Consider the following 26,111-nt stretch of genomic DNA (forward strand, 5'->3'; position numbering starts at 1 on the left):
AAAGTAAAATTCTTTAAAGGAGTACACATTACATGGGGAGCTACGAGATCCAGATGTCCTCAAAGTCTGGACGAGGTGTACAAGGACTTCTCAGACATTGCTCCAGTGCAGACACCCCACGGGTTGACTCAGCTTTTGGTAAAGTCCAGGAAGGTAGTCCCATCTCCTACCAGCATCCATTACCAGTGAGCAGGGATGTAGTATTCCACTAAGATTCCCCTCCAGCACCAACTCTACCTGTAGATGGCTGTAGTCAAATACCAGTTGCCAGTTTGTGTACGGTCACCAACAACACCTCCATCTAAAGTCACTTGCCTCTACATTAGATGTGACAAGGCATTGTGTCAGAAGCTCAAGAATAACTTTTTAGGGCTGCAATGAAGAGGGGACTAGCACCGGACCCAAGTAAACATTTTGCTAGCCCTGTGGGTTTGTCATCCACCCAGATTCCCCCTAGTTAGGATCATCTCCTGACGGTCTGGTGTTTGACCCATTGACAGTATGGTCTGAACTGACTGAGAGCCCACCACACAAAGAGCTATTTGGACTGTAGCTACTACTGGCAGGTGAAAGGCCAGCTCTTACTTTCTTACTTAACAGGGATGGAGTAGTGTGATTTAGTTGTTTTTGCAGAGGAGGATATTCTCATACAACACATGTGGTGGCCACAACCATTAGGGAGGAGGAAGATTATTTATTATTACATTTTCATGAATTTTGAACTGTGATTTTGTAAAAACTATCAAAGATATGAAAAAGCTGAATTCATGTGAGAAAATCCAAGTTGTTGTTAACGCTTTAAAGTTTTGAGTTTCTATGTGGATGTATGAAGGCGTGGGAAAGAGGTTGAAGATATATGCATATATATAGACCCATATGTACGTAGGCTATGTTTATATTTGTATTTGTTTGTTTGTTTGTGAAGCACTTTGTAACTGTTTAAAAAGTTCTATATAAATAAATATTTACTTACCTACACTGTAAATATTTAACAAATAAAATACAGTAGGTGGGGTAATGCAACGTTTACGAATATCAAGCGGCATAAAACTCCACACATGGAAAAGAAGAGGAAGAGGAAGAGGAAGAACCCTCCTCCCTGTGTCAGAGGTTCAGAGAGACACTGAACGCCGCTCACAGTTCAACTGAACAATGATTCTCTTTACGGGATATTTCATATTTTCATGCCTCAACAGTTTGACAGAGGCGAACTCAACGCATTTACCCAGGATGGTATTCACAGAAAAAGGTATGAAATATTTCAGTTTTATTCTACTTTGAAACATGACGCAGTTTTTACATCGTCATTAGTGTCAGTGGTCGTGTACCAAAGACAAGAAGACAAGGGACATGTTTTAAATTGTTGACGATGTTTGAGGAATGTGAAGTCTTCTTTCTCTCGTTTTTCCGGTTAATTTAAAACCTCTGATAGTACATGGACACACACACACACACACACACACACACACACACACACACACACACACTAAAGTCTCGATCGTTGAACTTTGCCTCGCCTTGAAAGTGAAAGTGGAGGAAATCAGGAGGCGGTGACAGAGAGAATTTACAGGAAGGAACCCACCAGCCATTCACTCAGCATGCAGACTTTGACCAATCAGTTTCAAATAAAACTACCCAACAGTTTAAACAAGTACAACTATAATCATCCCCCCACCATCGGGGCACCAAAGCTTCAGGCCAGACATACATAGACTAAACTGCTATGGACTGTACTTTATCCATATTTCATAAGTAAGTCTGATATTTTAAAATTTTTGTTGTCAATTATTGCCAAATGTATGCTTCAAAATGTTTGTCAAAGCTGCAGATTATATAGTAGTATATAAGTTTGACTGTGAAACAAATGTGTTACTCACAGTCATTATTTACTGCCGGATTACTAGCAAAACCTCTGTGAATAACATGTTATTGATCTAAAATCACACTTGCCACTAAATTTAAAAATGACCAAAACTCTCCTTAAAATTAAAACAATTTATTACACAGAAATAAAAACTGTGTGTATGATACAAGTAGCAAAGCCATAACTTTTATTCAAACTGCAGATCATGTCTTCCATCTAGGTATAGGCTTTCTAGTGTACTGAAGTGTGAGCTGGTAATGGAGCTCTACAGTCAGTGTTCATCTTCATCAGTCTTCCTTTGGATACCCAGACTGTCCTGATGCTGCCGCTGTCTCTGTCCTCTGATGGGTCCAGGAACACCTGAGCTTCATCAGATCACTCAGATCACCTGTAAAACATGGCAGATTCAGTGTTACTTGTAAGACAGCATATAAGACAGTTTAATGCAGTAAAAGTACAACTAGCTACTAAAGACTGCAACAGCTCATTGTGGCTCAACTTGGTCCTAATTTATAAAATAAAATAATAAATCAGTGTCTCTGGTGGGTCCCCTGTTGCAGCTAACTGTAGTGACGTGTTGTTCTTTATGAAGGAGACAGTTTGAGTTTACCAACTTCATCTGAAATGTCTAGCTACACTCACATTATTGGACAAGAACAGAATAAAAACAAAGCTAATGCTAGCTGAGCTAATGTTTGCAGGGCAGTAGAAAGTTACACAAAAAGCAACATGAAAACTGTCATCCAACCTACTACTCCTGTTATTTATTCGTTGGTAATACATTAATGAGGCAATATTTGAGAAACACTATGTACCCTGGTTTAATGAAAATCTCAGAAACTATGGAAAAACCAAATAAGAACCAAATTCCTAAAATTTCCAATAACCCCCAAAATAAAAAGAAATATATTTTAAAACTGTTAATGAAATGTATCCCTCAAATGAATTCATAAGACCAAGTTTTACACAAATGTAGAAACAACATAACACCTACTTTTATACTTGTGATACAATCCAAAGCCTATGTAAGTCCTTGCATGATTGGCTGATTTCCAAACCCAGAAATATAGATTTCCTTACTTATGAATCTATTCAAATTGGAACAATTTCAAAAAAGGTGGATAAGAATATAGCTATATGCCATGTGATATAATCAGAACGTGAAACATAATTTAAAATATTAAATTCATTGCAAACGTATGAATATATAATGAAAATGTATGAAAAGTATGTACACAATGTGTTCAAAAATTATATGTTTACATGAAATATTGGGGAGTGATGAGTAAATACCTTAAACCCTAGCCGGAGCCTACAGGTGGATGCTGCGGTGGTGGTGGGGCTTACAGAGCAGCAGGCAGCAATACGGATGCAGGGCAACATTGACAGAGAAGAGGGAGAGCTGGGAAATTGTGCAGTTTGAATAGACTGCACAATTGGAAGGGTGTGCTTTGTTAGTGATTATGGAGTGAGGCATGTCATGTGTGCCTGAACTAGATTGCAGGCTTCGCTCCATTTGTGTAACAAGAAAAAGATCTGAGAGAAAAAATCAAATGCTGGCTCTTTTCTAACCTCCACAAAGCAGTATTTTGAGCTGAGAATAGTTGTTGTGAGTATAGTCAACAGATCACTGGTATTTGAACACATCCCCAGGGTCCCATGAATGTCTGTACAAAATGTTGTACCAATCCATCAAGGAGATATTTCACTGTATAAGTGAAATACTTTTCCTGCTTGTGGCAGTGGTGGAAAAGTCAGAGGATCACCAAAGCTGTCAGGATTCATTATCTGGGGAACATGCCACTCTTCCGGTGGCGCAGCTCTGCAGCGACCTGGGCTTGTGCTATAGTCTACAGTCTCTTTTTAAGCTGCCACATTGTCAGTGTTAAAATGTAGTGTCTTCCATGTTTTGAGATGTTAATTTTGTAATTGTTTTTTGATGTGTGTCTGTTGTTGAGGTATAGTTGTTTCTGTGAAGCAACAAACTGTAGAACTGTGCCCAAGACACATTTCCCCTCCAGGACAATAAAGTTTATTCTATTCTATTCTATTATATGGATACGTGTACCAAATCTGTAAGCCCCCACCACCACCGCAGCATCCACCAAATCTGTAAGCCCCCACCACCACCGCAGCATCCACCAAATTTAATGGAAATCCATCTAACAATTCTCAAGACGTCTCACAGAAAATTGTCATGGCAATCCATCAAATAGTTTTTCGAGGTATTTCAGTCTGGACCAATGGTCATTGCCATTCATTCAATCATTACAGACCCAATGTGCAGTAGTTTATCATTCTTATTTCTTTATTGTAGATATTGCAATGAAAAGGGTCCCTTTACCTGGCGACCATGTACCTGTACAGATTGTTCTGGGAGGAGAGCCGGACACTGTCACAGCTGCTGGACCAAAAAACCTGATTTCATTCAACTTTCAAAATCCTCAGGAGGTAGTGAACATTTCTGACAGTCTTTGATCACATAACTTATTTAAATGATCTGAAATATTTAGAGTCTGCAGTTAAATAACAGATGGCATGTGTTTATAGTGATTTATTTTTTTGTCTTTTCAGACTCCAGTGGAAAGAACGGTGTTGTGGGAAGAATGCAGCGACAGTCAACTTCCACAAAGAGTGAGCAGAACAAACAGCAGATATTTGGTATGTTGGTGAGATCTGATTTAAATATCACTAAACTTAAATATCACTCTTGCTCCTTTCATTTAGGACTGCAAATATAACATCACTGTGGTCCACAAGAGAGAAGAGGCCAACCAGGTGTTTGTGTGTGGAACCGATGGCCAGGAAACTGTGTGCTGTAACACGGTAGGACACTGCAGAGATTTACTGGATATTACTGGATGTTACTGAGGATGGGAGGAAAAGATGAAAATGAAAATGTCTGTTTTGCTATAAACATTAGGAATAGTCACTGGTGGTGGTCCTTTCTATCTGATCACAGTGGCTATCACTGCTAATCTTTTTATCCAGATGTACCATGATAAAACAAAAAATACATAAGCTTTTATGAGTTGAGTGTACTGAATCATTGAGTCACATTTATGCAACCAGTGATGGATATTTTAAAGCCTACTGTGTTTGTGTTTTGCAGAACTTATCAGAGCAGTCACCCCAGTGCATTCCCTCTGAAAAAATAAGAAACATAAAAGGAAGCATAAGGGCATTTGTCATAAAGGAAGGTGAACCATCAACCCTTGTGGGTGAGTGTCTGTACACACAGGATATTGCAAGATTTCATAATGGCTTTAAACTTTTTAAATCCTCATTGGTTTGTTTGTCTACGTTTGCTATGTCTATGCCCTTTTCAGCTCTACTAACCTGCTTTGTCTCAGCTAAACACTTTGTAATGATTTTCTCCTTCTTATAATGAGATGGCACTGGTGCTTCCTGCTTGTACCTACTAGGCTCTACAGTCTCCCACTGGCATCGAAAACATTTTAAATAAAAATTTAAGCATTTCTTTGTCTTTGCAGAATCAAAAGGAGGTGAAGACCTTTACATTACAAACTCTGGATCTCCAGGGTTTGTTGGCATCCACAAGTTTGGGAAACACCGAGTTGGACCAGCTAACCAAGATAAAGGTATTTGCATGGAGATTATTAGTTTTCCTTAAGGACTTGAGAAGTTCCTTAAACATGCATATGTCCTAGGGCGCTATAGAGACAAATAATTCCCTTGTTTTTGTGTCTTTAGAGCAGCACTATGTGGGTTTGGTGCTCAGCAGACGGAAAGACGATCCCCTGCAAGACAGAGTTTATGCCTTCTATAAGGAGAAAAACAGAGACACAGGCTTGTACAGTGAAATGTGGTTCCCTTTTGTGACCCAGGTTTGCACGGTAAGGACCGCATAGTTAATAAATTAGGATAAAATAACTTCCACAAACATTTCATGTATGCAAGAGTGTGTCAATTAAGCACTATCCTTATTGACTGGGTAGATGTTTATAGGTGTGTGTGTAGGTATTGTAAGTGTAGGAGTTTTTGTTGGGTTGCTTGGGGCTTGTTGGGATATTTGGTAGACTGATGAGTTGGCTTTTTGGTTGTGATGTTGATCTTGTGTTGAAACAAATGTTCAAACATTTCAGCTCGATTGTATGAATATAAACTAGGGGTTTTCGGGTCACAGTTCGGTACATTTTTGCTACAGTAGGGGGAAAAAAATGAAGTGCCCCATGTACGTGGGTGTTGCAGCAGAGTCCTTGCTGCAGAGGCCATAGGTTCGACTCTGGCCCTTTGCTGTGTGTCATCCCCTCTCTCACCCCTTTCCTGTCAGTCTTAAGCTGTCACTATTGATTAAAAGCAATACAAGTCCCAAAAAACAGTAGCTCATTAGTCCTGTTCAATTCTTATTGTAACAACTGATGCAATTCTGAAATATTGTCAATAATAAAAATGATTAAGAAAACTAAATAACACAAATGTCAGTGATGCTCCATTGTAAGACCCTGACCTGTTGATAATTTCTCTCTCTCTCTCTCTCTCTCTCTCTCTCTCTCTCTCTCTCTCTCTCTCTCTTTCTTTCTCTCTCTCTCTCTCTCTATCTGTCTGTCTGTTAAACAGACTACACGTGACTGCTTTCTGGTTACCACTCTTTAGATTTATATTTAAACCACATATTTCACTAACAAAGACCACGCTGATCACACCAACGAACCTTTGGAATTAGAAAGGTTTATTGCTTGGTTGATGAGACTCTGAGTGGGGGGAGCTGTCTCTTCCTATCTCTTCTTGAAGACACTCCACGCGACTTTATTTGAACAAAGCATACACTTTGACACTAACCCACTGAGCTTGATATATAAACATAAATAGGCTATTTTGAGTCACAGGGCCCACTGAACTAAAGCAGTTGCATACCGAACCACCCCTAATAAATACCCCTTATAAAAAATATTTTTAGCATGAGATATGTGCACAAAGTACCTGCCATCCACAGGAAGTGTAACCATATAAATTGCATATACTAATAATACATGAATACATGAATAATACCTTAGCATCAATGCTTCCAGGCAGATATTGGTGGGCCCAGGAACACCCTACAGTTTACCTGGACATCCCAGATGAATGCCAGGCTCTTCTGTGGAGACTCTGACAGCAGGCAGCACTTCTCTGAGCTGGTAGATGTGGCTACTGTGGATGCAGACCGCTGGCAGGACACCAGGGTTTATGCACTCTTCAGAAATGAATGGTAGGACTTCATTATCAACTGTTGAATTAAGTTAGGGTAAATGAAATTATCTCAAACATTAAATACAGTATGTGTAGTGAATCAGAATCAGAATCAGAATTGGGTTTTTTGTCAAGTAAGTTTTTAAAAGAATTTGTCTTTCCTGCATTGGTGCATAAAAATCACACAAAAATAGTACTTTTTAAATATAAATAAATAAAGATAAGGATAAAGATAGAAAGATCCAAACTGTACATGAAAGATATTTACTGCCAGAGGGAAGTGTTTCAAAGAGTTTGTGTCCGGGGTGGGAAGGGTCAGCCACAATCTTGTCTGCACGCCTCAGGGTCCTAGAGGCGTACAGGTCCTGAAGGGATGGCAGATTGCATTCGATCACCTTCTCAGTGGATCGAATGATATGCTGCAGTCTGCCCTTGTCCTCTGCAGATGGTGATAGAAGAGGTAAGGATGGACTCGATGATGACGGTGTAGAAGTGCACTTTTCCCCAGCTTCACGTGCTGTTTCCTGTCAGACAGGAAGTGGAGTGGGTCCGTTTTGGCTTTGAGGTGAGAAAGCACAAGGCGCTCAAAAGACTTCATGACCACAGAGGTGAGGGCAACAGGTCTGTAGTCATTGAGTCCTTTGGTCCTTGGTTTTTTGGGGACAGGGATGATGGTGGATGCTTTGAAGCAGGCTGGCACATGACATCTGTCCAGCGAGGTGTTGAACATGTCCGTGAACACTGGAGACAGCTGGTCAGCACAGTGCTTCAGGGTAGATGGAGAGACAGTCTGCGGGGGTTCGGCCTTTTAAAGAGCCGTCTCTCTCCTGAAGGCAGAGAGTCATCACTGTGGTGGAGGAGGGATTCACAGAGGTGTGGAGTTGTGAAGTGAGCTGATGGAGGGGGAACTGGTGAGGTGGAGCTGGTGAGGGGTGTCAAAGGGGATGATGTCAGGTATGTTCCATTGTCTGTCAAAGCAACCGTAGAACTCATTCAGCTGGTTTGCTAGGTGCAAGTCGTTGATGGAGTGGGGGGTTTTAGGTTTGTAGTTGGTTATCTGTGTGAGCCCCTTCCAGACAGAGCCAGAGTCATTGGCTGAGAACTGGTGTTGAAGTTTCTCAGAGTACTGTCGTTTAGCTTCTCTCACCGCTTTGCTAAACTTGTACTTTGACTCCTTAAACCTGTCCCTGTCCCCACTCCTGAACGCTTGTTCCTTCTGCAACTGTAACTGAATGAGTTTGGCTGTGAACCACTGTCATTGTTATAACTCACCCTGGTGCGTGATGGTACACAGCAGTCCTTACCGAAGCTGATGTATGACGTCACAGCCTCTGTCTACTCATCCGGACTGTTGGTAACAGTCCTGAAAACATCCCAGTCAGTAGGGTCCAAACACACCTGAAGATCCTCTGCAGATTCCCTGGTCCACTGCTTTGATGTCCTCACAACAGGTGTCATGTGGACCATGACGTGCTCAAAGAGGCCCAGTGCGGCGCAGGGGACGCCGTGATAAGCTCTGCTGACTGTAGTGTAACAGTAATCCAATGTGTTTTCCTCTCTGGTCGGGCATTTAATAAACTGTATTTGGGGAGTTTGTGGCTGAGGTTTCCTTTGTTAAAGTCACCAAGGACAATAACTAAAGAGTCCAGGAATAAAGACTCCCATCTCACGTAGAAATGGTAGTTTACACAGAAGTTCATCAAGAGAAACTTCAGCTCACAAAATGGGCAAACCATTGTAGATCATTTTCTGTGGGCTTTGAATATTGAGTTGCTCAGACTGACCTCTTTGGTTCTCTCTTATTTGTTTCTCTTCTTCAGTGGTTTTTGGGCAAAGTTCAATTCAGTTCAGGTCCTCTTTCCAAACTTAGCCCCATCCGCTCAGCAGTTTCAGTTTCTGCTTTTGATCAGCATGGCAGAAATCTTTACTGACCTCACAACAGTTTTTCTTGATGCTGCAGATGCGTCTGTGTTGACCAGCTGACCTCTGTGTCTCTCTGCAGGGGTATGAGTGCTGTGTGTGTCTACACCATACAAGGTATTGACAGCATCTTCACAACTTCCCCATTTAAAGACGAGAAAAGTAACAGAGCGAGAATGGTATGTATCAACGCTGGTATCATTAAAACACCAAATAACTACATAACTTACTGTTTTTGTATTTTAAAGCCTCAATATGTAAATATCCCCCACTTTTACACCACCAGCGGTAACATCAGAGGCTACTCCACATCCTTGGTTTTAATATCAGTGTAACCTAAATTTGATATAGCCAAGATAAAATCTAAGCCAGATACAGGTCTTTTTGCTCATGGAGGTAACAATCCAACCAAAACCAAAACATATGCCTTTCCCTTCAGTGTGTTCCAGACAGCAGAAAGATTCCTTTAGATACCCTGAGGAAGATCGAGCAGACTTCAGAGATGAAGAACTGGGTCCACCCTGTTGACAATCCTGGTCCACTTTTCTTTAGTCACCACAGCTACACTCACATCTACGTTGACAGTTCCCGGTACAGGGGGAACGATCACCACCCGGTCCTGTTTCTGTCTCAAAGTGAGTAGTACAGTAATGTGAATCAGGGAAGTTGATACCAAGAATAGTGTACTGTACTGTGATTGTAGGTGATTACATCACTTTTTATATAGCTTGTTTTTTTGGGGGATAAAAGCATTTGAACAATCTCTTTTTACATTTTAAATTAGCAGGAAAAGTTCATTTGTTAGCTGAGACAGAAGCCAGTACAGCTGCACTGAAGATTTCTAGTTTCTAGTATCTGATTGGAAAAGATGGCTGCACACCCTCACAGCAGCACAGGATTTAACAGGACTCAATTCGATTTAGCTTGGCTTGTGCAAGCAAGCATAGCAGAAGAGACGAAACATTTTGTTTGTTTCTTCACTGTTTTCTCATGAGTCTCACATATGTCCACATATCCCTAAGAACTTTGGTTTCCCAAGAACAACAGTGCATCATGCTCAACGTCTTGTGTGAAATGAGTTAATAGTTTTTTATTTGCCTTAATGACATACAGTATATGATATGGCTTGCTCTCTTTTGCAATGACCACTCATATTAAAACAAGATGAAGAGATGTAAGACTTTTTGATTCACTATTGGTCATGAGGTAAAAACACATTTACACTTCATAAATTTAAAGTCAAACTGAAATTTTAAATATATAACCCTAATGATGCTACAACTATTGAGCATAGCTTTAAGTTTAGAAGAGAGGTTAAAGGAGCCTTTATTGGGATAGTCTTCCTATAGAGTTTATAGAATACTTGTAACATTTCAACAGCCTATTTGTTGAGATTCAACAACAACAATAAAACACAATCTTGGTTAGGGTATGTTCATGAATTGTCCCATATACTCTATTGATAAAATGTTAAACATCCACAGACCAAGCAAAACAGTTGAAATGTTACAAATACTATGAGTAGGCGAGCAATCCAATAAAGTGTTACAGAGGATAAAAACATTTATGGAAACAGTGTCCAAGCCTCGATCCTCTGAGTGGGCTTGACCCATGGGAATGTTGACAGGGGGTGGAAGTGAAACTATAATTTTAGTTTTGTTTTTTACCAAATGTGTTAAATAGGATGTGAAAGTTTAAACCAAATATGGCTTGCAGCTGCCAAGGTTGTGCTCCAAATTGTCTGACCCAATACATTATGAACATCCTGATGGAGGGCCATGCTCTCATTATCAGAAGGCTGACGATTGTTGAGCCAACTGAACAGTTTACCATGTCAGTGGGGAAGACACATAACTCATACTATAACATAATGTATTGTAACATAAATGATAAATAAATTCACCATGTGAGCACTTAAGGCTGTAGTACAATATCAGTCCAACTAGCAAAGTCTAAATAGATCCTGAATAAGGAGGAACGATTTTTTTGAAGAAGTTTTAAGGAAGACATTTTTGCTCTGACTTCATTTATTTATTTTTTATCAAACTATTGATAGACTTGGCTGGAGGAGTCATATGAGGTGATGAAACAGGAGATAAGACAGTGGGATGTTGGTTCAGACATGTTTGATTATTTAGTCATCCTCCTTCCTGTGTCTTCATACAGAAAATGGGGGCGTTCATAAGATGATAATGAATGAAAGTCAGGCCTTTGTCATCGCTGAGTATCGACCTTTCAACCACAGAACCCCTATCCTCAACATCATTCTTCACCCTTCCTCTGTGAGTAACAGCACTGCCTACACTATTGCTCCACCAAGGGTGGAAGTATGGAGTTTTATTCATTCAGTAAGGGTATAGTGAGTTCACAAAACAATTGTAGTATTTCTTAAAGAACAGTGCTCATCAAACATTTTTCCAAAGATAGTGCTGTTTTAAAAAAAAGGTTGGTAATGATACATTACAATTTAAAAAACAAACCCTCTGTACTGTGTCTCATTGCAGAGGAAGCTGTATGTGAACTCCAGAAGTGAACTGGTCCAGTTGGATGTGGCGAACTGTGCTCACTATGGAGATAGCTGTGAGGATTGTGTCATAGCCAGAGATCCCTACTGTGGCTGGAACGGCATCCACTGCACCCATGAGACAAAGTAAGAGCACCGGTCTTAATGTACCTGGAGACATTTAAAGATCATATATATACATACATATATACTATAAATAGTCTGCTTGGAACAATAATGTGTGTCTGATCTGTGTCATTTCCACATTAAAACCCCTTGAAATTAATTTGCTCCTTCAACCTCATTAAAAAATCCAGAATCTCAAGTTTTTCTGCTGGACACAAGATGTCTCCTACTTCAGTGTAAAGTCCATTCTCAGTAGATGTGCAGTAGCGACTTTAAGTTTTTACATAGTTGCATACTGGACCGGGACTGACTTCCAAACTATTGGCGATGATACAAATCATGCTCATCAGTAATCATTCTACACAGTGGAGCTCAAACATCCAACTGTAGGGACGAGAAGAATAAAAAGATATCCAAAGATTGCATGTAGCAGCCTTAGCGTAAAGGTGCCCTGTGGAGTTATGTCTACATTCACTGTCTGTCACCAAAACACACTGTGTGTATGTTTGAGGTCTAACAAACATTTGTTAACAAGCAAGTCATTTTATTATTTTAAATTGTCTATTGTAGGACTTTATTGTGACTGTTGTGTACCTTATGTAAGGCATCTTCTACATCAATTTAAATGTCAGCTCTACTTGCATGACTGTGTTGAGTCTGGTGTGTTTATGCATAAGGCTAAGTCACATACCCTTTCCTTTTATAGTGGCACAGTGCAAGATGTGGCCCAAGGGAACCATAACATTTGCAAATCTTTGACCGCTCATCAGCTCCCTGTGAAAGGTAGGAAGATATTTATGTCGATGAGTAGTTTTTCATTTGGTAAAATATGCTTAATCGTTTTCTTTTCAAGAGTTTTCAAATCCAACCTGCTACATCCCGAGTCAGGGTTCCCACACATCCTGGAAAACCTGGGAATTTAGAGACCAGTTTTCCAGTCATGGAAACACCTGGAACTTGGACTGTGGCTAAAGTCATTTATGGTCAGGAAAATTACAGTAAAATGTAGCCAATTCATCCTGGAAATGTCCTAGAAAACGATTTCTTAAAAAGAGTAGGAACCCTGCTAGTACCATGGTCTCTACAATCTGAAATCCCATCATCTTTCAGCTCTTTTCTCTGTGTAGCAACAGTGTTACTCAGTAACTGTACAGTGTGCCTCGAGAGAGAATATTATAAAACACTTGAGGTTGTCTCTCATCTTATCTCACATCCTCAGTCACTGACAAGATGGTGTCTGATCTGAGCAGAACACTGGCTGAAACACTGCCAGGTTTGTGAATGTTATGTTCTCATGATGATTCATAATACATCCATGCCCATGCATGTACGAAACCCTGAATCAACAACTAAACACATTCATCTGTAGTGGTTATCAATAATTAACTGTACAACCTTAAAAAAATAAAAGGTTGTCTCTTATCTGATCTCACATCCTCAATGACTGACAAGATGGTGTCAGATCTGATGCTGACGGCACTTTGTTGCTGTTTCTGAAACTGAGGGCAATGCTGCTTCCTTATGAGCAAGCTACGTTTTATAATATTAGCTGGTTAGATTCAATCTACATATGAAACTGTTCCAAAACAGCACTAACAACTCGTGTTAACCCAGTTTAATACTACTACTAATACTAGTAATAATAATAACAGTGGTGCTGCTAACTTACAGTTTAATGATTGCACAAAGAAACAGAAACATAAAACAGGTACACCATCCCCCCCACTACAATGCTCCTGATGAATTTGAAGAACTTCAGGAAAACTTTTCTAGCCCGGTCACAACTGATGCAAAGATGTAATGATGCCTTTCACAGGATAATCATTCTGAAGAAGGCGAGATGATTGATCATCAATAATATTGTGGCTGTCCTGCGTAAATATGGCTCAATCAAAAATGTGTGTCCAGTGTACTAATATAAATGATGTATATAACACTTCAAAGTCTGTCTTCTGACAATTTACTTCCAGTATAAATAAATGGTCACTTGCTTACTTTACTTGTCAGACTTGTGATGGTGGATTAGTTCATTTATGGCTGCTAGTACTGAATGAGGCCTTAAAGATCTGCTTTGCTAGTTAAGTGAATGATGTTGGGTCAACTGTATGGATGATGGCAGGGAAATGCTTCCTTGTACAATGGCTCAGGTGTATGCTGACCACAATCCATAACAATCAGACGAACTGAATACATGAACTGCTACAAACTACTGCTAGCAAGTTCCCTTTAATATATACTAAAACTTGGGAGGACTGTTTTGGTCACGATTCCCTTCCTAATGCTCAGAGAACACTGTTTAACCACACACAGGAGAACAGGGCTGTAGCCAGGAGGCATGATCATAATAGGCAAACACTGCAAACTGAACTCATATCAGACAGAGCTCTACATATTTTACTGCCGTAAAACCATTACACATCTCAACAGTTTACACTGGTTCACTATTGGGTGCACAGCCCATCCTGGTTTGGTCCTCTTGTGACTAGCCCATTGCTTGCAGGAGGAGGATCCAGACACCTTGCCATGCTCTAATTGAAACAACACACATGCCTGGTTAAATAAATAAAACAAAATAAACATCCGTCTTAAAGCTAAAGAGACCTTCTTGTGTTCTTTTCTCAGCGTATAGATATTCCGGTGCTAGACAAGCAGGCGAGGACATGGACACCATCAGAGTTCCCTCTCACTCAAGGTATTTCCTCCAGTGCCCGGTGTCGTCCCATCATGCCCAGTATACCTGGCAACACCCAGGAAGCTCCACATCCTGCAGCTCGAGGGAGCAGCAGTGCCTTCTTCTGATCGACAGCATGGGTCCCGAGCAGGTGGGAACTTACAGATGTGTGTCGGAAGAGATGGGCTACAGTAAAGTCCTGGCACAGTACCAGCTACAGCTGGGGAACAGAGCAACGGGCCATTCAGCAGGCCCACTGCTCTGGGTTTGTCTCCTGGCTGTTCTGATCCTGAGTTTGTCCTGTTAGTCCAGAGAAACAACATGCTACTAATGCAGTGGTGATAAATGATAATATTGAATTCAATTGCCCTAGTTGGAGCCTTAGCTACTCTCTTTAGTCATACAGTAGCTGAGGGTCCAAATCATGTTTGTTTACTCTCATTTTAATAACAAAATAATTTTACTGCCCTTTTGGCATTTATGTAAACATCAGGACATAACAGTGTCATTACCAAATGCAGTGGGGATTGTTATTGAAAACAATCTTACTAACAATTTGCTTTATTGATCAGGGAAAGTAAAATATCTGTAACACTTTATACTTATGGTACACATATTAACCATTACTAGTTAATAAAGAGTCAATAATGCATATTGACTCTTTATTAGTCAATATAATCAACATATTAATGCTTTATTCTGTATGACTATATTCTACAACTACAAGTTTTTATCAATAACTTCCTAATTACTGCTTATTGATAATAAGTAAGGAAGTTGTCATGAATTATAATCTTAATACACTTTGCTCAGTTTGGGCCTTATAAGGCACACTACCACTCTCTTAATTACACTTAATAAATATAGTCTATTCTTATGTAAGAAAACACAAGACATATTGTTAATAGTGTCCAAATAACTCTAAATTAAGTCTTTCTAACTGTTTCCTCTTCTAAAGTGAGCTCTCATAACTATTTCACTTGAAGTTTGACACTGCCTCCTGTTCACACTTAGTAAATCCATTACAGCACACAACTACTGCTATTAACATACTCTATTCTTAAGTGATGCCTTAAAATTTGAAAAATGGAGGTCAATTCAATTTTATTTGTAAAGTGCCAATTCGTAACAGAAGTTATCTCGACACTTTTCAAAATAGAACAGGTCTAGACCTTATAAAATTATTTACAGAGACCAAACAGTTCCCACCATGAGCAAGCGCTTGGCCAATAAACATATCTATTAAAATATATTTTTTTAGTTTCTTCAAGGCTAAGAACAAATGTGCTGCCTAAACCAGCTGTATACGTTTCAGCTGACAGATCTGTTTAGTGTGTAAACTGTCACACAGATTTTCAACCGTATGTCTATGTATATAAATACTGACACTTGTAAATATTCTGTTTATCAGAGACAGGCTCATTCAGCACTCTAAATCCCACATGTGAACTTTTGTACAAGTTTTTATTTTTGTTCAATTTATGAAATAAAACAATGATTTAATATTGTGTTTTGTGTTCCATACCCTTGAGAGGTTGTGTGTACATCTTTTTAATGAAGTGTCATTTGTCAACTGGTGGCCAAACAACAAATGTATATAATCATGTCATACAATTAAAAAACATTGAGAATTGGCAATCAAGCCACCCTTTGCCTTGATGGAAAGGCAAAGGCTATAAGAAACTTCACTATTTATATTTGTCTATGAAACACATTTCAAGGAATCAAGGAAATGTATTCATCATTATACAACACAAGGCAGTATAACAAAGTGAAAGTTTGTAGTTCCTTCATGCTACACACAGAAAAAGATAATCAAAATGATAGAATAACAGAAAGGATAAATAAAATAGAATAAATTATTTTATGTATATATATATATATATATATATATAGAGAGAGAGAGAGAGAGAGAGAGAGAGAGAGAGAGAGTTCTTTATTCACATATAGGTATACATCCAGGAAATAATTCTGCAGTGCATCTTTTGACTTAGACAAGATAATAATGATAATATGGTTTCATCCCCAAATAAAAACAGTGTCCATCCATTTTGACTGCATTTGACCACCGAGCTAGGGTTGACATGCTTCCGCCTGTGGAATAACCAGGCTGACACATTTCAATAACTGAGGTAACTTGCAGAAGCTGTGATGCTGCAACTTTCCTGAGATATGTGGAAATAAGATATAAAGTAAAACTTTATCATGACATACAAGTTTAAAGCACTGAGAACCATATCTTTATATTACTAATATGAACAAAACTGAATGTGTGAAAAAAAGTGCTCCTCTTAAATACAATCAGCACAAACCAATTTTTACAAGCATTCATGTGTTTTGTCCTATTTTTGTTTGCTTTAATCAAAGAGAAAACTATAATATCAGTAATATCATTATTATCATGTCCATAATAATAACAACAGTACAAAAATATGCACAAACCCCACAGTTGAATTAATATACGGAGCATTGTACAAGCCAAAAACAACATAAAATTGATAAATGAGGTATTCGATAACCACTTGCATATGCGCCTGTTTTTACACAGATCAGGTTAATTTTTAAACAATTTAAAACTGAATTAACTCCAAAATCATCTGAGAGACAAAAGGTTCTGCAGACTTCCAACTTCACAGCTTCCTGAGTGACGAGACCTTGCCTGCAGTTACTGACGACAAAAATGCAACACCTAAACCAAAGCAGCATTCAGCGAAGTGACCACGGCTTCCATCAGCACTCGTCTCTCAATGCAGCTTCAATATCAAATGCAACAGTGACTGCAGCCCACTGCCCTGAGGTATTGTGGTATGACGAGGTAGGGGCGTCTCTAATAGACATAGACACACACACACACACACTCATCCAATTCAATTTTATTTGTATAGCGCCAATTCATAACAGAAGTTATCTCAGGACACTTTTCAAATAGAGCAGGTCTAGACCGAACTCCTTATAACATTACACAGCAAGTCAGGTGGCAGGAGCCTGGAGGTCAGAGAGGTGACCAAAGGGTAGCTGATTTGAAGCCCAGAGATCAAAGAGGAGAAGTGAATGACCAACCCTCAACATTTTCCACTCCCTGAACAATGAACAACACAGTGCCCTTCAACATCAAGAGACGGCTGTGGGTGTAATGGGAAGCTCCCACTGAACAATATGCGAAGCCTTTGCCCATTTAAGTTAAGATTTTTAAAACATGTAATTAAAACTAACATTTGAGAGCAAACACCGCCTCCTGTGATATAATATATATATAATCTATAATCTATATAATATAGTGGCGCCACCTGCAGTATACTTAATGGTATTACAAGTGTATGTAGGTGGCGCACTCCACCTGGTAGAATGGCAAGACCTTATACACTGAACTTGCTCACACATACGCGCGTGCACACACGCACACGCACACACGCACACGCACACACACACACACACACACACACACACACACACACACACACACACACAGGCAGTGAAGCTACACTATCAAACAATCATTGCTTAGACTGAGCAGATGAAACGGAAAGCTTGGACTTAGAAACAAGAAAATGTTTTATAACACGTTCACATTCAACACAGATAAAGCTAGAAATTTTCATCCTTCGTGGTTTTTCAAAATGCAAAAAATTTACTTTAAAAAGGGAGAAAAATACCTTACAACTGGAGACATAATCCAACTGTTCCTGGATTATCAGGAAGTGGGTGTTTTAATAAAGGGGGCAAGACCAAGGGGCCCTGCGTCCACATTTGGTGTCGTGTCAACAACCAGGCCCAAGAGCCCATAAATGTACAAGATTAAAATGGGAGACAGCTCTTGAAAGCCACAGCATCTGGACTACTGTTCTGGATAGAAAGACTTAAATCTGTCTTCTGACAATTTACCATCGTCATGTAATCAGATTTTAGATTCTCCAATCCAGTTTTAAAATTTGACTTATTTCCATTGTAACTTTCCAATAATCAAGTCTGCTGTAAAATGTGAAACAAGGGAATTTACCTCAACTCAAGATATTTTCACTTGCTGTAGGGAACACACAAAATAGTGTTCCAAATAACTCTAAATTAAGTCTTTCTAACTGTTTTTCTATTCTAAAGTGAGCTCTCATAACTATTTCACACCTATTTGAAAGCTGCCTCCTGTTCACACTTAGTAAATCCATTACAGCACACAACTACTGCTATTAACAGACTCTATTCTGAAGTGATGGGTTACAACTTGAAATTGGTCTATTGAGCTGTACAAGTTCTTTTTTTTTACATACATGTACAAAGAACTAGTACAAAGAACATGAGATCATCATGGGTGTTGCAGTTAAAAGTATTCTTTTACACATACATCATGGTATAATGTCACATTATTCAAGGTGCATACACAATCCATTTTTTTCCAGCGTTGAGTACATTTCTCCAACTGAAGCCTTAATACAAAAGTCTCTCCATACAGTAAATTTCTTGGATGATCCCACGCCACTGGTCTGATGTTGGAGGGTCTAGTTTCAACTTGCCAAGAGTATCTTCAATAAGTATTTATCCTTCTGTAGTATGGAGGACTGAAAGTGCCACAATTGAATAAATAAATACACCATTAAATAATTACTTAAATGTGTCATTAATTAATTAAAATTGGAATTAAATACATAAATGTGATATTAAATGTGTCATTAATTAATTCAAATACCGATTCATTTTATGTAAAATACATATATAATTATTTCACTATTTACACTTACAATTTCCATGCATATGGCCGGCTGCAATCTATTGAGTTCAAATAAATACCAAATGTTCTAAAATACTGTATAGTGTTTTTATTCTTTATTCAGTGATTATAAACATCTTTAACGTTATAGAAGATGTTACAGAATGTAATTATAGACCATAGAAAATAACATCACAGTTACTTTGCTGAGTAACTAATTACTTTTACATAAGTAATTTGTAACTATAACTAATTACTTTTTTAAAGTAAGATGACCAACACTGATCCTGACCCGTTCATTCACTGCCCAACAAGGGAGAGAGGTTAGAGCTCAATTCTCTCACTGAACAACAGAAAGTCTATAGAAAGATATAAAAGGGAAAGAAAGAGAAACTGTTCAATTGTAAAGATGTGTTGATATTCATTTATAACATTTGTTGAGACTGTTAATCAAGATATGAAACAGTTTACAAAGAAAAAGGGAAACTCAAGCTGCTGCTACACTTTATTTTTCAAAGTTAAACACTTTATTTAATTTTTTAGACTTAGCAGAGGATGTGGAAGCAGGAGCTGCTGACCCAGAGCATGTAGCGAGTAAAGCAGAGGAACTTATTGAAGTTCTTGGAGTTATTTCAGCACTTTCTGACCAAGATATTGACCACAGAGTGACTGCAGATTGAGAAGAAGTAGTCCAATAGCGCCACCCAGTGTATTGGAATGTGTTCACTAGCTCTGCATCGATCCATTATCTGGAATTGATTTGTCTTGGCTTGATGCGCAGGGTAACCAATCAGGCGTTAGGTTCCGCCTACCAACTTTTGATGGGTGAGTTTGACAGTTTTAAGTAATTCATGAAGCACTGCAGGACCATGAAATGTAAATGTAAATAGTGAAATAATTATATATGTATTTTACATTAAATGAATCGGTATTTGAATTAATTAATGACACATTTAATATCACATTTATGTATTTAATTCCAATTTTAATTAATTAATGACACATTTAAGTAATTATTTAATGGTGCATTTATTTATTTAATTGTGGCACTTTCAGTCCTCCATACAACGCAGGACCATGAAATGTAAATGTAAATAGTGAAATAATTATATATGTATTTTGAAGGTATTTGAATGAGCTGAGGATGAGTTACATTGTACTGGAAGCGTGAAATATAGAAAAATATGAGTTTAGCTACGAAAGAGCAAGTTCAAATTGATCTGTTTAGGTTTTATGTTTCGCCTTTATGTTCCTTTTGTACACAACAGAAAGCTGTGTCACCTAAAACAAGTTTAGAGCAAGTTTAGTTTAGTTTAGCTACAGGTTTATACTGACCTGTAGTCGGTTTTATATTTGTGCAGTTATGTTTTTCAGAAGTTGTATGTATGTTACGGGTTGGGTTTTATTGCCTGGGAGTGCACTCTTATTTTTGAGGGGTATTTTAATTGAAGTTAAATATGATGATGGTCCTCTAGTTTGAAGACAGACATAATGAAAATACCGGACCTTCAAGCAATTTATGACCACTAGAGGGCAGAAGGTGAACTTAAAAACAAACTCAACCCTTAAAGCCTGATGCAATTGTGACACATTTTTAACTGAAGAATATCACAGTTTTCTTTTTCTTATGTGTCAGACTAACATTGGCTGCTCATTTTTAATGCCAGTAAAAATGGGTCTGAGCTTTAGGGCATCCAGAGTTTTCAGATTTATTGGTTTGTTGGAGTGTACACTTGATACTTCAGCAGGGTTAAGTGTGGAGGTTATTTTTCCCGTTTGTTTTTTCAGGTTGAATCACTGGACAGAAATCCAAACTGACAGAGTATCAAGATTCAAGGTCACTAAACATCTCTATTCATTACTTTCAGGGCTGCTGGTTTTATTACAATCTAGTAACCATATTACAACCAGTCTGACGTTATTAGTAATAACATAAAAAAATCACCATGAAAGCCTCCCTTCCTCACCTACTCTGCATGTCCCTTCCTTTGCTTTCCTAATAGTTCTGGAGTTACTATAACATGCTTTCCAACAAGCTGTTCTACCCGCAGCAGAGCCTGGAAATAAGGTACTGCATCCTTTTGTTGTTTTACTGTCAATGTGTGGATGTTTGTTCAAAAACAAGTATTACCATTGACCATTATTATAACAGACTATAGACCCTCCAGATGTTTAATACAGTTACAACAGAGGCAGGAAAACCTCTGTCTCCATTTCTATCTCTGATTGTTAATTCCTCCATCGTGTCCATATGTGACACAATTTCTTTTGCCAGAAAAGAGACTTTTGGCTAACCTGAATCCCTCCTAGCTTTGGAAAACCTGCCACACAAGGATCTGTTTCCTTCATCAGCCCAGTTAGCTAATTTCCTATAAATATCTGGGTCTGCAGCCGGACGACAAGCTGGACTGGACAGCAAATATGGACGCTTTACACAGGAAAGGGCAGAGCCGTCTGTACTTCCTGAGAAGGCTGGGGTCCTTCAACATCTGCAAAAAACTGCTGCAGATGTTTTACCAGTCTGTGGTGGCCAGCATGCTCTTTTATGCTATGGTTTGCTGGGGAGGAAGCAGCAAGAGGAGAGACGCCGGTTGACTGGACAGACTGGTGAAGAGAGCTGGCTCAGTGGTGGGCACAGAGCTGGACTCTCTGGTGACAGTGGCAGAGAGAAGGACCCTGGACAAACTGCTGTCCATACTGGACAACACCCACCATCCTCTGCACGACACCTTTACCAGGCAGAGGAGTGTGTTCAGTGGCAGACTGCTGTCCTAATCCAGCTCCACCAACAGACTCAAAAACTCTTTCGTCCGCCTGGCCATCAGACTGTACAACAGCTCTCAGTAAAGGCAGGGAGGACAACAGATAATAGACAATGGACAATTTCTATCTGTATTTTGCACATCCATTTGCACTGTTTTACTTCCATTTGCACTGTTTTACTTCCATTTTTTTTCATATTTTTACCTGTATGATTATTAACTAGAATAGAAATATGTTTACTCGTACTTACATTGATTATGCTTACATTGATAAAGGGCTGTTAAGGGAATATTAGATGTTTGTATGATGTGTTATAGAATTATAACTTACTAATGAATATGAATAGCAGACACAGTATAAGGGAGAAGAGTGTGGGTAGTTGCAGATATAACATGACATTCTTTTGGAGAGATAGCGGTAAACACGACCTCCGAGGTCAGTATCAGACAAAACAATGATGGAGCCAGATGGGCTCCTTCCAGTTCCAGGTTGTGGCTACCCCAACAACACCATCCTTGGAGTCGAGATACCAAGTGGACGAGGGGTGGAAATTCTACCATCTGGTGCTATGTGTGTTATCTGCAAAAATATAAGAATAAAGCTGATTATTGAGTAAACTAAATCTTCTCCTATTGCTTCATTAAACGAACGCGCGAGGAATGAATTTTTGAAATACAGAGATTCCCCAACAATTTGGTGACCCCGACGTGATGAAGACGGAGAAGTGAGACAATCAAGTTTTTCTTCACAATGGACGAGAGGACTGAGTGACAGCAAAACTTCACGTATCCATATAAGATAAAGGTAAGCAGAAGCCTGTTATAACAAAATTCTGCGATTGGGCATTGTCAAAAAACTGTTTTGAAGTCACTTGTGATACTCGTCCTAGGCATAGTGTAAACCAGTATAGTGTGCAACATGGGGTACGCTCCCTTAAGGAGGTCGCCAACAGGGAACCTGCTGTGAAAGAGCACGAGCAGGCTAACCCGAGGGGTTGGAGTCCCGTTGGGGTTAGAGGCCCCACGAACGAGCCAACGGTTTCAATCCCGTCCCGCTTTTGTGACGCTATACTTTTGATATAGTGTGACAAAGGTAAAAGGGGTCTTTCGGAGACGCCCCAGGAGTCTGGTTCCGGTACGTACCAGAAGTGGGGGACGCCAGTTGGGAAAAACTGGGTACCTGCCAAAGAGGGAAACTCCTGTGATCCGTGAAAGTCGGTACAAAACATAAACAATCTGTCCTAGCGAAAAATTAGTGTCGGCGGTACAGATTATCCTGAGTTCATCAGATATATTGCTTGTGCAAACATGTGAACATAACAGCGTTTCTTAATGTGACTCTTAATGTGATTGTGTGGCTGGCTTTTCAGTTGTTTGGACAATTTGGTGAGACTCGTCTCGTCCGACTTCTGCCTGTGGGGGGTTGGGTTGATATAGGGAGTGTGTCCAAAGCCTGGGAGAGGACCCCCAGAGTGAGACCGGACTGAAAAGATTATTTCAGCCTAGAAGCTTGTCTCACTGGGCATTAGTTGTACAATACTGACCTCTGAGTCATTCACACCAACCCTGTATGTGTTGTAAAGTTTTTACAATCAGTGTGTTGCAGCACGTTTTACAGGTTGTTTTTAAAAATGGAAAAGGAATTTAAAAAAGATTGTGGGGAAAATGGGGAGGTTTTAATAAGCACAGTGGGTGAGCAGTGGGAAATAGTCAGGGGACAAATGATTAGTGGATTTTCTAAAGATGAACAAGATAAAATTATGAAAGTACATGATGATACATGGACTTGGCTCCAGGAGCAGGGACATGTACCGGGTAACATGAAGAGGGTGAAATTGTTGCCGTATTTAGCTACCGCAGAGAAGACTGTGGCAGACGAGCTAGAAAAGCATGACACTAGAGTACAACAGGGCTGGCTGGCCAAGATAAAGTGGAGGAAGACTTCAGAGGAGTTAAACAGAAAGAGAGCTTCAGTACACGCGATATCATTAGCCTCCGCAGCAATAGGAGCACGGACAAAGACTGTGACCACGACTGTGACCAAGACTGCTCCAACTATGGAGCCGGGACCATTGCCCTTATACACATACCCTCCATACCTTGACAACCCTCCTTATGCCATGGACTCTCCGCCGTACACAGACACCCGTCCCGAAGCAATACAGGCTCTGGTAATCACAGTTAATTCAGGCCAATTGGATTTAGAGGGGAACGTCTTTGAAGGGACAACAGAGCAATTTGAAGAGTTACAGAAGATAATAAAGGGGAGAGAGAGAGACAGGTCAGAGGGAGAGAGAGACAGACAGGTCAGAGAGAGAGAGAGAGAGACAGACAGATCAGAGGGAGAGAGAGACAGGTCAGAGGGAGAGAGACAGACAGGTCAGAGAGAGAGAGACAGACAGGTCAGAGGGAGAGAGACAGACAGGTCAGAGAGAGAGAGACAGACAGGTCAGAGGGAGAGAGAGACAGACAGGTCAGAGGGAGTGAGAGAGAGAAAGATAGGAGAAATACTGTGGGGACTTACGTAGAGCAGCACAGGGAGCAAAAGCAGCGCGAGAGGGGGGAGAAAAATCAGACAGGGAGCCCAGCAGGACCATTCCAGGCAAAGATAGACAGGAGAATAGGAGAGAGTGGCAAGGGTGGGGGCGAATCAGAGGAGGAAGAGAGTACATATGGAGAGGAAGAATATGAACCATACCAGCAAATATGTGAGGCACAGATGTCAGGGCAGCTAGTCATATACCACAACCAGCCAGAGCAAGATATATCATCTTCACAGGAATGTGAGATGGGTCAATCACCCATGCTGTCAGCTTTGTTACACAACACACGCTCACATACACAAAAGCACCCATCCCAACATGTTAAAAACGGTCAAAAAAAAGGGAAGCATAGTGCAACTGCCATCACTTGCAATGCCACTCATCGCCAAGAGCAATGGAAATACAGTGTATCAACCATTTTCATTCACAGACATGAATTGCATTTTAGAGAAAATGCCAGCACCAACAGGGGGGGCACAAATAGATGGATTAATTCAGCCAGCTAACAAATGGCTGGGATTTATGTATAACCCTAACCCTAACAACTAGAGAATGAGCGCCGTAAGCTAACTGAAGCTAAGAAAATAACAAAATCAAACACTCAAATGTTACAGCAGCCGATGGCTCCTCCTGCGCCGGCGTACCCGCCCGTGCAGCACATGTATGCTCAACTTCCACGACAGATGGAAAGGGGAGGGTTTAGAGCGGGAGGGCGAGGAAGAGGCATGGCACCACAATAACCCCGTGGTCTATGCTGGATCTGTGGTCAACCAGGTCACTCGGCAAGACACTGCCGAATAGACACACCACCCCAAAATAACTACCCACAACAACCAGGGTATGGTCCACCACAGCAGGGATATGGCCCACCACCAGGTGATGTACGTCACCAAGCTCCAAATACTGCCGCAGCCCCTAGAGGACAAAACCCCTCCCTAGGCGCCCGCAACGACCATGACTTGTATCCAATCCCTGATTGGGTAGAGGGTCCCCATTACCACCAAGAACAATGACGAGGCCCAGGAACCTCTGACATCAGTGAGCCAGGTGCGGTCTCATTCACAGATGCTTTTAGATCAAGACAACACATTGGGAGCTATAGGGCAGTGGGCGGATATATACTGGGGGTTGGTGCTGCCAGAGACGTCGAAAGGGGGTGGTGTAAATTCATTGTACACAGACTGGAAGCCGTGGTTGCATATGCTGAATCCCTATGCCTCTCGCCCTGATCCTCTCCATGTCACATTGTTTTATGATCGGGATAAAAACTTGGGTGTATCATGAGGCATTTATAGCCGTGGAGGGTGCGGGGGCTCAGGTGGAGACCAAGTGTTTGTTTGCAGGACCAGAAGGGATAGCGGCTGTAGTAGAACTGAATGATGAGTTGGATGTTTCTGAAAAACCTAAACTCTGTCAATGGTGTGCTTTTTCAGAAAAAAGGGGGTGGGAGACAAGTTCTGACCTATGCAAGCGTCACACTAGATGCAACAGAGAACAGACACCCACCATGCACAAGATATGCAGCAGGGGTAGCAAAGATTTTGAACAAAACAGCACACATTGTAATGGGACATGCAATAACAGTACTCACAACACATAGTGTGGTAGCGTATGTAAACTCACAGGCATTCACCATGACATCACTACGACAGACGAGACTGGAAAAAACTTTAGCTGCACCCCACATAACATTCACACATGAAGGCATAAACATGGCAGACAGCATGGGGGAAGGGGAGCCTCATTTGTGTGAAGAAAGAGTACAGAAAGATCTGAGGGTAAGAATAGATTTGCAGAATCAGCCGATAGGAGATGCAGAGGAGACACTGT

General features: G+C 40.2%; 1 protein-coding gene across 1 annotated transcript; it reads left to right on the top strand.

Moving 5' to 3' along the window:
* The first annotated feature begins 1,239 nt into the window (after nt 1-1,239).
* LOC127351111 (semaphorin-7A) lies at nt 1,240-15,780 on the top strand. Its single transcript, XM_051378313.1, has 15 exons — nt 1,240-1,249; nt 4,182-4,315; nt 4,439-4,498; nt 4,592-4,690; nt 4,977-5,085; nt 5,359-5,466; nt 5,579-5,721; nt 6,898-7,076; nt 9,060-9,156; nt 9,417-9,612; nt 11,144-11,259; nt 11,482-11,627; nt 12,313-12,389; nt 12,826-12,879; nt 14,229-15,780. Exons 2-15 carry the CDS (start codon nt 4,190-4,192, stop codon nt 14,582-14,584), a joined length of 1,866 nt encoding a protein of 621 aa, XP_051234273.1. The 5' UTR covers nt 1,240-1,249; nt 4,182-4,189; the 3' UTR covers nt 14,585-15,780.
* Nucleotides 15,781-26,111: the final 10,331 nt, after the last annotated feature.

This window comes from Dicentrarchus labrax, unplaced genomic scaffold, assembly GCF_905237075.1.
Source record: "Dicentrarchus labrax unplaced genomic scaffold, dlabrax2021, whole genome shotgun sequence".
Lineage (NCBI taxonomy): Eukaryota > Metazoa > Chordata > Actinopteri > Moronidae > Dicentrarchus > Dicentrarchus labrax.

Bases quoted from the DNA above. Each gene is read 5' to 3' on its own strand.
- LOC127351111 (XM_051378313.1), top strand. From the start codon at position 4,190: ATGAAAAGGGTCCCTTTACCTGGCGACCATGTACCTGTACAGATTGTT. The intron at 4,691-4,976 runs GTAGGACACTGC...TGTGTTTTGCAG, and splicing joins AAACTGTGTGCTGTAACACG to AACTTATCAGAGCAGTCACC. The intron at 12,880-14,228 runs GTTTGTGAATGT...TTCTTTTCTCAG, and splicing joins ACTGGCTGAAACACTGCCAG to CGTATAGATATTCCGGTGCT.